This window comes from Lissotriton helveticus, chromosome 8 (assembly GCF_964261635.1).
Source record: "Lissotriton helveticus chromosome 8, aLisHel1.1, whole genome shotgun sequence".
Taxonomy (NCBI): Eukaryota; Metazoa; Chordata; class Amphibia; order Caudata; family Salamandridae; genus Lissotriton; species Lissotriton helveticus.
The window spans coordinates 169857541-169870949 of NC_136069.1; the positions used below are offsets into that span (position 1 = coordinate 169857541).

Here is a 13409-nt window from a genome sequence, read left to right on the forward strand (position 1 = left end):
GCCCTAAGATCGTGCATGTGCTCCTCCGTTCTCCGCCTGTGGAGTGCAATATTCCCCCAAGCCCCCCCCCCCCGTGGCCCCAGATATCTCGCTAGAGACTTCTTTTTGGCTTAACTTTAGGCTCCTTTTGTTGGGCTTTGGGTGCTTCCATAGGTCTTGCGGAATTATTTCGCTACCATGAGGTGGATCGGGGCCGGGAATCTTTTCTGTGGCCCCACATACCCCTGATCATGCCGTCTTGTGGTGTCCGAGTTGTGTTTTTTTTTCTCTTTCTGGATTATAAGGTCTGGTTAATTGCTAGGTCTGATACGGGGTTAGAGCATTCTCAGTTCTACTCTCTTCTGGAGCTCTGATGGACTTTGTGGACTCTCCTCCCCCAGGCACCCTGCGCTACCTCTGACCACATTTTTTCAGTGCATTTGACTCTGTGGTGCCCTGACTCGTGGCTAAGGACTGCTAATTAGCTTGCATGCTCCTGTTGCAGTTTGGGGGGGGATATGGCACAGCGACCAGACTTTGGGGATGTAAAAACTGGAGAGAAAATGAAAGAAGGAATTACTGGGATCATAAGTGCCTTGGGAGCCCGGGACCAAGGCCAAGAATCCTCGCTGAACTTTGCCTAGGAATGATGACTGGACCAAGATTACCTCGCAATTCTGGGATTTCTGACTACCCTAGTGAAACTCTTGTCTGATCCCGATGCCAGGCAATTTATTGGTTCTTGTACATATGCTGTGGAGGTTATGGGATCTTCACTATCCCGGTGCATGGGAAGCCGGGTTCCCGCCACTTGAGGATAGCTTTGCTTTCGAACTGAAAGGGGGCCTCTGATTTTTGGAGGCGCTGTTGGGACTACGTGCCATACAGGAAACACTAGTATCTGGCCGAATCCCTGAGAATGTTGACCATTCGACGTTGTCCTTGGAACCTGTCCCTATTGATTTTGGACGCAGGGGGCCTAGGTGCCTGTTTTTAAGTTCTTTGTCTTGGAGTCACTGTGCTCCCTTGTCAGATTGCCTTCCCCTGGGGTGTGGCCTGCCAACCCATCCCTAGGGGATCTGCAGCGAAGTGGTACTTTGGCTCTCGCAGGCGCCCAAAAGATGGCGAACCTTAGTGAGGATACCTTAGCAACAGAACACATACAGCAGCCCAGAATCCCCAAAGGCAAGTAAAAGTTGTGGATTCCTAATGTTGTCACACTGGTCATTCTTTCGAGGTTGGTACAATTGCTTGGGGATGTGGGTGAATGAGTGATACTTATTCCCGGATGTTTATCTTACTGCACATTTGGGCTCTGTGTTTGTGTGAAAGCTCTCTTTAAGACTGGTGCCACTTGCACACTTGTGGCGAACATGGGCCCCTCGAGGGAGGTTGTTTTCAATTTGTGTTGGGTCACTTTAGTAGTGTCTCTCCTGGGCTTGCTCCTGTTTTTCTCTATCCTTCTCTAGCTTCTTTTTGTGATAATGCAATATATGGGCTTGTGTCTCTTGTGAGGGTTTGGTGTCTAACCAACCACGCTGTCCAATCCGCTTTGTATCTCTGTTAGCAGCCCCTTTCTGAGGACATTGTAAAAGAATGCGACTTGTGGGCCCATATCAGTCCATGGCTGTCAGGAAATCGGTTATAGTCTCCCTTGGCTTCATAGTCGCAGCCGTTAACCTCCTATGTCAGAGTGGTAAGGGCACATTTTTCTCTGGGCCCTCCATATTTTGTGCCTTTATGAATCAAATGTGGCCCATCATGCTTGGTGTTAGCGTAAGTTCTAGGATGCTAGCTCAGGTGAACACTGTGTTAGTCTGTACTCTGTTAAGACTACTTAGCAAACTTCTAATATCTCCTATTGCTAGGTTTATTCCTGCAGTGTTCTTCTCAAAACATGAGATCCATTTCCCCACTCCATCCAGCAATGGCAGGTCCTTAGCCCTTCTTTATTCATCTGAGCCCATGGCACTTAGATGGTCCCTGACGTGCTCTTCTGTAGTAGGGGTTACATTTTTATATTTTGGGAAGCTCTACTGGTTTCTTCCCAACATGATTTCCCCATCTTTTTAGGCATTTCTGCATGTATGGGAAGTTCCACTTGGGATCTCCTCCTGCATGCCAGATGCAATCTCCCCCTGTAGCCACGTCTTCTGGTTTGAAGGATTCCTTCTGCTGCCAAGGTCTATCGTACTGGTCTTTTCCCTTGGCCCAGCGAGCTAGCAGGCGGCAGAATGCCGCTCAACGATCTTCCCTTCCTCTCAGGCCACTATCTCCATTGGGGTCTTTTTGTCCTTTCCATGTGTTAGGGTGGAGCATGTATGTCTTCGTTGCTGCTCCCCTTGTGTACGCACAAGAGTGCTTTCCTGTTTCTCCTATGTCTTGGTTGGGTCAGCATCAGGCTACCATGGTGTCCTTTTTCCTGGTCAGCCCCTATTCTATGTTTAAAATGTGTTGAGGCTCAGATCCCTGCCAGAAGCCTTTTATCTAATTCTACCTCTGATTCTTCCCTGATCGTGCTGTGTACTTACCCCCGCTCACCTCAAGTGGGGGGCAAGCTGTTCTGTTTTCTCGCTGTGCTTCCTGAGTGCGAGCTCATTCTCTCTCCCTCCTTACCTCGCGCCTTTCTTCCACATCTCGTCTAGGCTTCCTCTTTCGCTCTGAGCTATGCGCTGTTCTTTTCAGTTGGGTTTTACCCTCAAATTCGCTATGTTTCCTCTGCTACCTGAGCAAGTCCTGTATCTCCACCCTGGTCATCTGGTCCCAGAGGGACTGGGGAACCCTTCCTCATCATGTGGGCTGCAGTATGTATTTACACCACTCGCATGCAGTACAAAAATGTCTGCTAGTAGCACCACTGTGCTCTGGATGGAATCCAGTTTGAATGCACTTTCGTATCACATGGCAGATGTAATTAAAGCCTATTTTAAAAATTCTATGATCACCTTTAATAAGGGCATGGTGACCTTTGCTGAGGAGAAGAACCAGAGAGAACCTGAAGGAGGAGACTATCCCTAAGCTGAGTGCTGTTTGGGCGATTGGCCTGCAGTGATTGCCTGACTGCCAAAGAAAGGAGAAAGGAACTTTGTGCTACTTTCATCAACTTGTAAAGGATCTCCAAGGGCTTGGAAATTGAGCTTGCCTCCTGCTGAAGTCTTAGGGATAACAGACTTCACCAACCAGCTCTCCTGAGTTCTTTTGAAGTGCCTGTTGTTCTGCTGGGACTTCGGAGGGACTGCGTGTCGCAAGGAGCTGGAAGGCCGACTCACGAAGAAGTGTGACACTGCCGCAACCGCTGACGTCGCATCACAGAAGAAGGGTGTCGCTGCTGCCGCATCGCAGAAGCGCCTCGCATCGCCGCAGATGAGTGTCGCTGTCGCAGCAGACGTCGACGCATCACCGGAGAAGCGTGTCGCAGGGCCTGTCGCGGCTCAGAAGATTCGTTAAGTCGCCGCACGGCCGTCGGGCGTACACGCATAGTTGTTGCATCAAGAAGACAATGGCATTTTGTTTCATTGCACCGGATCTTCATCGCATCACGGTGTTGCGGGTAGCATCACCATGGAGGCGCAGTAAGAAACCGATGCATCACCTCCCCATGCAGAGAAGAACCAACGCATCACTGTCCCCTACGCAGCAGTAGGGAACCGACGCATCACCGTTCTTGCGTGTAAGGAACCAACGCATCCCCTTCCCTGCAACACTTTCGTTGTATAGCGTTACGCATCCAAAGGTACATTGAACTTAAAGTGTTGCTTTTACCATCGAAAGAGAACTAGGCTATTTCCACTATTTTTAAATTGCAGTATTGAGGATTTTTGTCGTTTGTGGTATTGTGTTAAGTCTATATATAAAAATACTTATTTTTATACTACAACTTGTGTGGTGTTACTGTATGTGTTCACAAATGCTTTACACACTGTCTCTGAGATAAGCCTGTCTGCTCATGCCAAGCTACCAAGGAGGTGAGCAGGGGTTATTTTAGGAGTGTACCCCCTTACCCTGACTAGACGCAAGGGTCCCTATTTGGTCAAAGGTACCTACCTCTGCCAACTAGAGAGCCCCAAATCTAACAGGGAGGTTCTGAGGTGTATGTTTTGGCTGCGAGGTATGAAAAGAAGCGACCTCCGCTTCTGGTGTTCTTGATGCGAGGGAGGTGTGCTTTTGCCTGGGATACAGATCGAAGGTGTCTGGTAGGTTGGTGGAAGTCGAGGTGGTGGTTGAGGTATGCTGAATCCATGTTGTGGAGAGCTTTGTAGATGTAGGTGAGTAGCTTGAGCTTTCCATCTTTCCTGGACTGGGAGCGAGTGGAGATTGTTGAGGTGTGGAGAGGTGTTTTTTAGCATGGTGTTCAGGATGACTCGGGTGACTGCTCTGAGTGGTTTATCGTCTGCGTAGGATATGGGCTGGGATTCCGATGTAGACGGCGTTTACGTAATAAAGTCTACTTGTGATGAAAGCATGGGTAACAATTCATCTGATGTTCAGTGGGATCAACTTGAAAATCGTGCTTAGCATTCGTAGGATGTGGAAGCATGATAACGAGACTTTGTTGATCTGTCTTCTCATAGAGAGGTTGGTGTTCAGGATGATCGTGAGATTCTTAGCATGGTCCACAAGATTTGGTCGGAGGCCAAGTTTGGGGCGGCCACCAAGAGACGTCCAAGGGAATGAAGTTGTTACCGCAGATAAGGACTAAGGTTTAGCCTGAGCTGCAGGCAGCAACGTTGCTCATGTAGTTGGTGAAGTTAGCTTTGGCAGTGTTGGTTGAGTCAGTAAGGGGGAGGATGAGCTGTGTGTTTTCGGTGTAGGACACTATGTTAATGCCATGGGCTCTATGTCCGTAAAGGGCATCCTGTAGATGTTGATGAGTGTTGGACTAAGCGATTACCCTTTTAGAAACTGCGTATACTAGTTTCGTGGCTTCTAGAGGGTTGATCTGCAGATACCCATATGCTAAAGCTTTCTGATGAGTAACATGTGGGTGACCGCATCGAAAGCTGCAGAGAGGTCGAGGAGGATGAGTGCAGCTGTTTTCCCGAGGTCGAGGATGCTTCTGATTTTGGCAATCTTTTGTTTGAAGAGTTTTGAGAGGGGATGATGTCACGGTTGGCAGCTGCAAGATAGGAGGACTACTTGACGATGGTGAAGAGTTCTTTGCTGTTGTTGGAGCTATCTTTGAGCCCGAGTTAGGGCCATTTCCTTTGCGTCACGTAGTTGTTGATGTTAGAAGTTGAAGGCTGCTTTGCTTGTGGATTTTGTGGTGGTGTTTTTGTGAGCCATTATTTTCTCTCAAGTTATCTGCAGTAGCGCATGGATTCTCTGAGGTCGTTCGTGTACCAGCTTGGTTGTTTGCTGTTTTTGTAGTTCTTGTTTCTGGTTGGGAGCGGTGTGGTTGGCGAGCCATTTATTGTAGAGCTTGGTGTTGAGGTTCCCAGTATGGTTGGGTAGGCGTTCCTGTAGGGTCTTGCCCAGTTTTCTTCAGCTATTTTTCCCAGTCTCTTGATTGTACTTTGGGTTTTTCTGGTAGGTTGACTTGGTGGGCGTATAACTTGAAAATGTATGATGTAGTGGTTCGACCATGTGAGCGGGGTCGTGTGGGTGGTGGCGTTTCTTTTGTTGAAAGAGAAAATGGATTTGAGGGTGTAAATCCTGCTGTGTAGTTTGGTCCTTGAACAAGCTGGGTGAGGCAGAGATTGCTGAGGCTGTCGAGGAGGGACGTGGAGTTGGTGTTTGTGGTGTCTTCTGGTGGAAATTGAGGTCCCAGAGGAGGATGTAGTTGGTTGATCTGAAACTGAGGGTAGCAGTGTGGTTGAAGAATTCCGCCCTGTGGACAATAGGTGAGGATTCCCTTAAGGGTGGCATTGTAGCCTGCTCTTATTTTGAAGTGGAGGTGTTGCATGAAATTGGTGTCCTAGTCCTTTAATGTGCAATCCGTCTTATTTTTGTAGTTGATTGCAAGTCCACCACCTGGTTTGTGGCTTTGGTTCTTGTGTATGATTTTGTAGGCTGGCGGGATGGCTGCAACGATGTTGGAGGCTGGGTAGTTCAAGTTCGAGCATTTATATAGCGCACTACTCACCCAGAGGGTCTCAAGGCGCTTGTGGAGGGGGTACATTATTTGTCGAATAGCCAGGTTTTAAGTTCTTTTCTGAAGGAGATGTGGTTTTGAGTAAGGCGGAGGTGAGAGGGGAGTGAGTTCCAGGTCTTGACAGCCAGGAAGGAGAAGGATCTGCCACCCATAGTGGATTTTCGGATGCGCGGGACTGTGGCGAGGGCTTGATTGGACGATCTTAGTTGGCGGGTGGGTTTGTAGAAGGATAGTCGAGTGTTGAGGCATTCGGGTCCTAGGTTGTAGAGGGCCTTGTGTGCGTGGGTGAGAAGACGGAACGTAATTCTTTTGTTGACGGGAAGCCAGTGGAGGTCCTTTAGGTGTCCGGTGATGTGATCTTGGCGAGGGATGTCCAATATGAGTCTCGCTGATGAGTTTTGGATGCGTTGGAGTTTTTTCTGTAATTTTGCTGTGATTCCGGCGTATAGTGTGTTACCATAATCCAGTCGACTCGTGACCAGTGCGTGGGTCACAGTCTTTCTTGTTTCGAGGGGGATCCAGCGGAAGATCTTTTTGAGGATGCGAAGTACGTTGAAGCAGGAGGATGAGACTGCGTTAACTTGTCTGGACATCGAGAGAGAGGAGTCTAGGATGAAGCCAAGGTTACGTGCGTGGTCTGTGGGTGTGGGTGCTGTGCCCAGAGCGGAAGGCCACCAGGAGTCGTCCCAGGCAGAAGGTGAGGATCCTAGGATGAGCACTTCAGTTTTGTCTGAATTGAGTTTTAGGCGGCTCTGTTTCATCCATTCGGCTACTTCTTTCATGCCTTCGTGAAGAATGGTTTTGGCGGTGTTCGGGTCTTTGGTGAGGGAAAGGATTAATTGGGTGTCGTCGGCGTAAGAGATGATGTTGAGGTTGTGTTGGCGCGCGATGGATGCGAGTGGGCTCATGTAAACGTTGAAGAGGGTGGGACTGAGTGATGACCCTTGTGGTACTCCGCAGATGACTTCTGTGGCTTCTGAGTTGAATGGGGGAAGTCGGACTCTTTGAGTTCTCCCGGCGAGGAACGAGATGATCCAGTCCAAGGCTTTTCCTTGTATGCCGATGTTGCTGAGGCGTTGTATAAGGGTGCTGTGGCAGACTGTGTCGAAAGCGGCGGAGAGGTCGAGTAGAATGAGGGCTGCAGTTTCTCCGTTGTCCAGTAGTGTACGGATGTCGTCTGTTGCTGCAATGAGGGCGGTTTCGGTGCTGTGTTTGGCTCGAAATCCGGATTGAGATGGATCGAGGGAGTTGTTGGATTCAAGGAAGGCGGCGAGCTGGCTGTTGACGGCTTTCTCAATGACTTTGGCGGGGAAAGGGAGGAGGGATATGGGTCGGTAGTTTTTAAGTTCAGAGGGGTCTGCTGTGGGTTTCTTCAAGAGGGCGCTGAGCTCGGCGTGTTTCCAGCTTTCTGGAAAGTTGGCAGAGTTGAACGAACAGTTGATGACATCACGAAGATGGGGTGCGATGATGGAGTCAGCTTTGTTGAAGATGTGGTGGGGGCAGGGGTCGGTTGGCGAGCTAGAATGGATTGAGTTCATTAGGCGGATGGTGTCTTCAGTGGTGATTGGGTTCCAGGCGCTAAGGTAGTTAGTTGGCGGAGTGGGATCTGAGGGGTGTGGGGAGGGTTGATCGTTGGGAGTGTTCTCGAAGCTGTTGTGGATGTTGGCGATTTTGTTGTAGAAGAAGGAGGATAACGCGTCGCAGAGGTCTTGGGAGGGGGTGATGACGTTAGATGCTGCGGTGGGGTTGGTGAATTCTTTGACGACGTTGAAAAGTTCCTTGCTGTTGTGGGAGTTGTTGGGTAGAGCCAATCTTCGGTCAGGAAGAGAAGGTCGGGTGTGTTGCTGTTGAGGAGGTCGCAGATTTCAGTGGAGTGTTTCCCGATCGATCATTCATTGAGGAGCATGGCTGACAGTTGTATGAAGGTGGTTGTGTATACGTCTGAGGTGTCGCAGGTGAAATCACATGCAAGAAAAATGCTTCAAAGTTATTACTACTTAATTTTTAAAATCCGACGTAATGATGAAATGTAATTTTGATAATTTTAATAGACCTTTGTAAAAATATGCTTTATGCTACCTGAGCCAGAACCGGTTCTGTCCCTCACAACACATCCAGAGCTGGAATACATATCCATGGCTGACTGAGGTGGAGGACAATAGTATGCCTTTGGGTCCAGGAAGAGCAAATGCGTGTAACCTGATGACCACTGAGCAGGAATTAGTTATATGGAATGGACAGGAGCCGTTTGCAAAACAAAGGGCAGGTGTAGCACTACTTGTGACTTAAAGATGGCAGGGAGGGCTTCTCCTGTACATTTCTATGACCCTCGCAGCCTAGCTCTTGTCACAGTATGGGAGTTGATCAGTTTTGCCCCTGTCAGATGAAAGTTAAGTGCCCCAAAACTGTGTTGGGTAAGGATCTGAAAAATTGCCTACCAGGTCGCAGCTAAGTTCTGACATTTTGAAACCAGGACTTCTTGGTTAATTTTATAGCAATGCAAATAGGAAGTGCTGCAAAAGAAGGTGGAGGGCCTGGAGAAACTTAGTATTGGGTGCTAGAATTTCTTCTTTTTCAAGCAAGCGCACAAGATAAATCTAGCATCTCAACCACTATCTTTTCAAAACATTCCTGGACTGGAAACACTGCACCTCAAGATGGCCTTGCTAATGACTCCTGACTTCTGCTGGAAGAAGAGGACTCACTCAAGGACTGTACTCATGGACTGGACGTGCTCTCCAAGTGTCATGGACTGGCCTCCTATTTGTCTGCGTTAGGGATTCAAAAAGCAGAACTCCTCATTCCAATAGGGTCCAGGTGATCACAGAGGATTGGAACCTGCAAGGGACTTGTTGCCCAGGAGCCTGTCTGAGATGGGGTCTGCAGCCCTGGCCAGAAGTAACTTTTCCAGCAGTTGGAGGCTATGGGCCTGAAATAGAGTTTAGCGGACGGGTTATGTCATCGCAAAATAGACGTATATCCTGTCCACTGTATTACAACTGCTATTGGACATAATGCTCTTGTAATATGGCATACAAGTTATCAATCACATTTGTGATGGGGTAACCCGTCCGTCAATCTCTAAGCCAGGCCCTAAGTCTGAAAGTACATTTTTTGACTCGGACGACCTGCTTGGTTTGTCTGACCTGCTTTGTGTATGTGACCCACTTGGTGTATCCAACCTCCGGTCCAGCGTGGTCGGACTTGAAATTGCACCCAAGGTTCCAGTCTCCTGCAAACCATACTTTTGTGATATGCATATTGCCATAAAACTTATTTTAAAAAAAATCTCTAGTTTCCTTCAAACAATTTTAATGATTGTGGTCTTTTTGCTCATTACATTTTCGTTCTGTTGTATTCTTACTTTAAAATATTTGGTACTGGTCCAACTCAACAAAGCGTCTTTGGGAATTGCCTGCTGTTTGTGCCATAGCTAACATGGGTTGAGTAGAGATACCTCTAAAATTGTGTTTTCACCTAACCCGAGTGGTTTATTGAGTTGGTAGGAGTGCCCTTCTCTCTAGTTAATAACCCCATTCTTGACACTGATAAATAAGCCCATGTATTGGCTGAGGGCTGCACTGTTTTGCACTGCCTTTCTAGCACCAGGCTCTTTGGGGCGGCTCAGCAGTTGGGGATCCATTACACCCTCACCCACACTGTTTTGATAGTGTAAAGCTGGTGCCGGGCCATCAGCAGTCTGTCCATACTTCTCCAGCTCGCCCCACTATGAAACTATGCCCTTTTTGCTGGTTCTCTCTCCCATACTCCCACACTTTTTTTTTACTCTACTGTTGCTGGATTTCAAGCTGTTTAAGGACTGTGATGCATTACCAGGCCTACGACCAGGCCTACGACGGATGCCTATTGACCAGGCTTCCGTGCATGTGCTTGAACTCTACTATATAGTACCAGGGGGGACCTAGGGCCTGTAAGTTAAGTACCTCTTGTGGACTGCTTCACTGGTTGTGCCACCACAAGTGAGACTAGGTCAAACATGACACCCAGACTGCCATTGCTGGCTGGTAGAGCATGTTTTAAGCTGATAACTCGACTTTGCCTTTCAAGCTTATGGCAAATTTTGAATCTTACCTTTTTTAATATATTTAAGAAACTCATAGGGTAGACCTATCAAGCCTTAAGGCAAAGTGCTTTATATTAACAAGCATTTGCAATGCAATAGGTCTCACATATCCGAGATGTTAAGCTATTGGCATTGTAAATGACAATGCCATTTATTTATGGCCGGGATGCATCTTAGCTGGGGCAGACGTCGCACTTTATAAAACCTTAACATAACCTAACATAACATATGTTTTGAGAACCTGCAAGTGGTGCGTGAACATGCACTTTGTACTTATGGTGCTTGCGTACGAGAAGCGAGGCTGGTAGTAAAAGAGGCGCAGGTACTGCCAGCCTTGCTTCTCAACCCATAGCATTGCAAATGCTTGTTTTATTTTATATTCTTCTTCTGAAGTAAAGGTTGACATTAAGGAATCTTCTGGCTGATAAGACAGAATTGACAAAAATCATTATTTTTACTCCAATATTTTGAGTCTGCTTTGTGATGGTACCATAAAGCCACGTCATGTTTAAGCCAGTTGAATGTTCTCATTTCATTTCCCTTGAAAGGATGAAAAGCAGCACAAGGATAGTCCATTTTACTTGAGACCTAGGATTTTCATTGAAGAGCCTCAGACATGCTAGAGATTGTAACCTTGTGTCATTTCAATGCAAGCAACTGGACGGATACACCAGAGCACAACCGCATGTAAAACAGTGAACGGCATGGGCTTGGATACTTCTATTAGAGGACCGATATGGGCTTGAACCCTAACTTTCGAGTGCCACATGCTCCTTGGCAGTAGCACGTTAATCCAATTTAATTACATTTTCTATTTCCCTCACAACACCCCAGTCCCTCTCCTACTCATTTGCTAGATGCATCTTGGGCAGCATTACCGAAGGCCTCCCTCCTCCTCAGAAGGGTGAAAGGCTGAGTCGCTGCAGGGGGATTCAAAATACTGACTTGCGCAAGGATATCAATGGTGAGCGGTTAACTCACGCTGCTTCTTAGTATGGCCGTCTAACCTACTCCACGCTGAGCGGCATGCAGATCCGATATTCTTTCTGCAGCATCCCCTTCCGCAGTCCTTCTGTTCATGTGGCGGCACTGGCTCCAAAAAACAAATGTATCCAAAACAGTCCCCGGTGTTTGGCTCACCTCGCAGGCTTTTGCACTGGGAGTGGAAAACTCCTCCTACTGTACTCAGACACAGAAAGACGCACTAAAAAGTTAACCCCCTCGCCGGCCAGTAACCTGCCTTCAAGGCGGAAGGCGAGGAACCAGCCCAAAGTGCACGTTCCAGAACATCTGAGGCGGTCTTTACCTGTAAATAAAAAAAGTTGATTGAGAAACGCGAAACGAGACGCGCGGCTACCATTATTAAGTATGTGAATGAGACCAGATTTGTTTCATAAGGCAGCGCGTGCCTCGTGGGAATTGGTGCAGCTGGAGGCCGGGTGGAACGGAGATATTTACAAAGTTATAGCGCGACGCTCTTATAAAAAAACAAAGCCACATGAAGCGTAAAGATGGGGGAGGGAGGCGAAACAAAGGCGGAAGCGTGCAGGCAGATTTCTGTAATAGAGACTGTGCCCGCTTCACGGACATCCTTACAGTGGGGAAATAAGCGTATTTAAAAGTTTAAAAGAAATGCAAAGTCTGTTATGAAGCAGCCACCATTACTGAAGCTGTGGTGGTCTCTGAGGATGTGCCATTTAAGCTGAAGACAACAAAACATGGTTATTTTAGTTCACACTGCAATTTCCCAAGATCTCCTTAACCCATATTTGACAATGTTACACAGTAAATGATTAAAACAAGTGAATCACTCTAAATGTTTTTGGTTGTGTGTAACACACAGACTAATGCAGTGATCTGGCCCTAATTTGATTGGCAATATCCCACATGTTGATTCTGTGCTCATGTTGTAGTGGGGTCCTAAAATTGGTAAAATCCTTGTCCCTCGAATTCTAGGCATCGCAATGCCTAGAATGAAGTGCTATTCTACATGCAAATGGCTTTTTATTTGTTCTTAAAAAAATAAAAAAAAAACCTTAGGGATGTGATTTAAATTGCATATTAATATTTGTAATTCATTGAGAATCTTCTGTTTTCAAAAGATTGCAGAAGCAGTGTCTGGAAGGGTCCTGCATTTGCTGCTCTCCATCGAGGTAGACCTCCTGAAATGCCTGTAAATTATCGCTGGCCACCAAACGTTGGTATGTAGCCCTGGTAATTTTCATCTGCCCAGCAGCCTCAAATTATTAACATGATTATGTAAAATGATGTGCAACTGAAGTTATTACTTAACGTTTGTGTCTGCTTTCAAAGATAGAATTGTATCAACTGAGCATACTGGGTTCTAAGGATGAAGTGTTTTTTTATGGTAGTTCAGATCATAACTTATCCAATTTGTGATTGCATTTAAAATAGTTTTCCTGTAACTTTTAGAATTGTGTTTGCTTGGGAGTCTGCCACCCACTCAAACCTAAACACCAGGAATTAAAGTTAAAGCATTAACCTTTGATGTAAAAGGAGAGTGGGAAAGAGATAGTCATCTGGTGGCTAAATTGCACAGATTAAAAACCAGAAAACCTAGGCTCAATCTTGCCTCCCCTTTTGACCAAATTTTGTGATCCTAGGCAGGACCGGACTGGGAACCCAAAGGAGTTCTTGCAAATGTTGTCAGACCAGCCCCCATACTGTGCATAGGGTGTACAGCGATCGAGCCTAACCATTAAAAGGAGGGTTTGGGGAAGTTTTCCCCCAAAGAAAATTTTGGCAAAAATGGCACATTCTACAACATATTTTTTTTTATTATATATTCAATTGTATTAGCTTTTAACGCATAGTAAATGATGAGTCCTTTAAGATTCAACAATCGTTTTTGGGGCTCTTCAATGATTCCCTCATTAACACCCTCCAAATTTGCCCCTCATTATTTCATAGCATCTCTCTCGCATGTATTTTATTTGTTTTATTGCGCTTCTCATACCAGTGGTGGGTGCTGGAGCACTTTACAGCACACACAAATACAGAGACGGTGAATCAAACTTGTGTAAATCGTTGTATAGAAAAAGTTGCATAAGACAAACGTAATTAAAAAGTGTTTAGGATTCACATGTCATCCATACAGGTAGGCATTTTTTAAGAGTGTTCGGTCTGGAGAAGCTCAAACTAATGGATTCAGAACGTAACCCAGTGATTAGGGTTGGCTTGACTAATAAGAATGTATTTCTACCTAAGCAACCCCTTCTTTAGCAACGTTAGGAT

The 13409-nt window shown here is 46.6% G+C and overlaps 1 protein-coding gene across 4 annotated transcripts in view; it reads left to right on the forward strand.

Annotated features, from left to right (window-relative positions):
* BRWD1 (bromodomain and WD repeat domain containing 1) overlaps positions 1-13409 on the forward strand; it is a 2464655-nt gene that overhangs the window by 38240 nt on the left and 2413006 nt on the right. For all 4 annotated transcript variants that reach the window (XM_078656838.1, XM_078656840.1, XM_078656841.1 and 1 more), the window contains one exon: positions 12257-12355. In XM_078656838.1, the coding sequence (XP_078512964.1) occupies positions 12257-12355 (99 nt within the window). The remainder of the gene's footprint in view (positions 1-12256; positions 12356-13409) is intronic.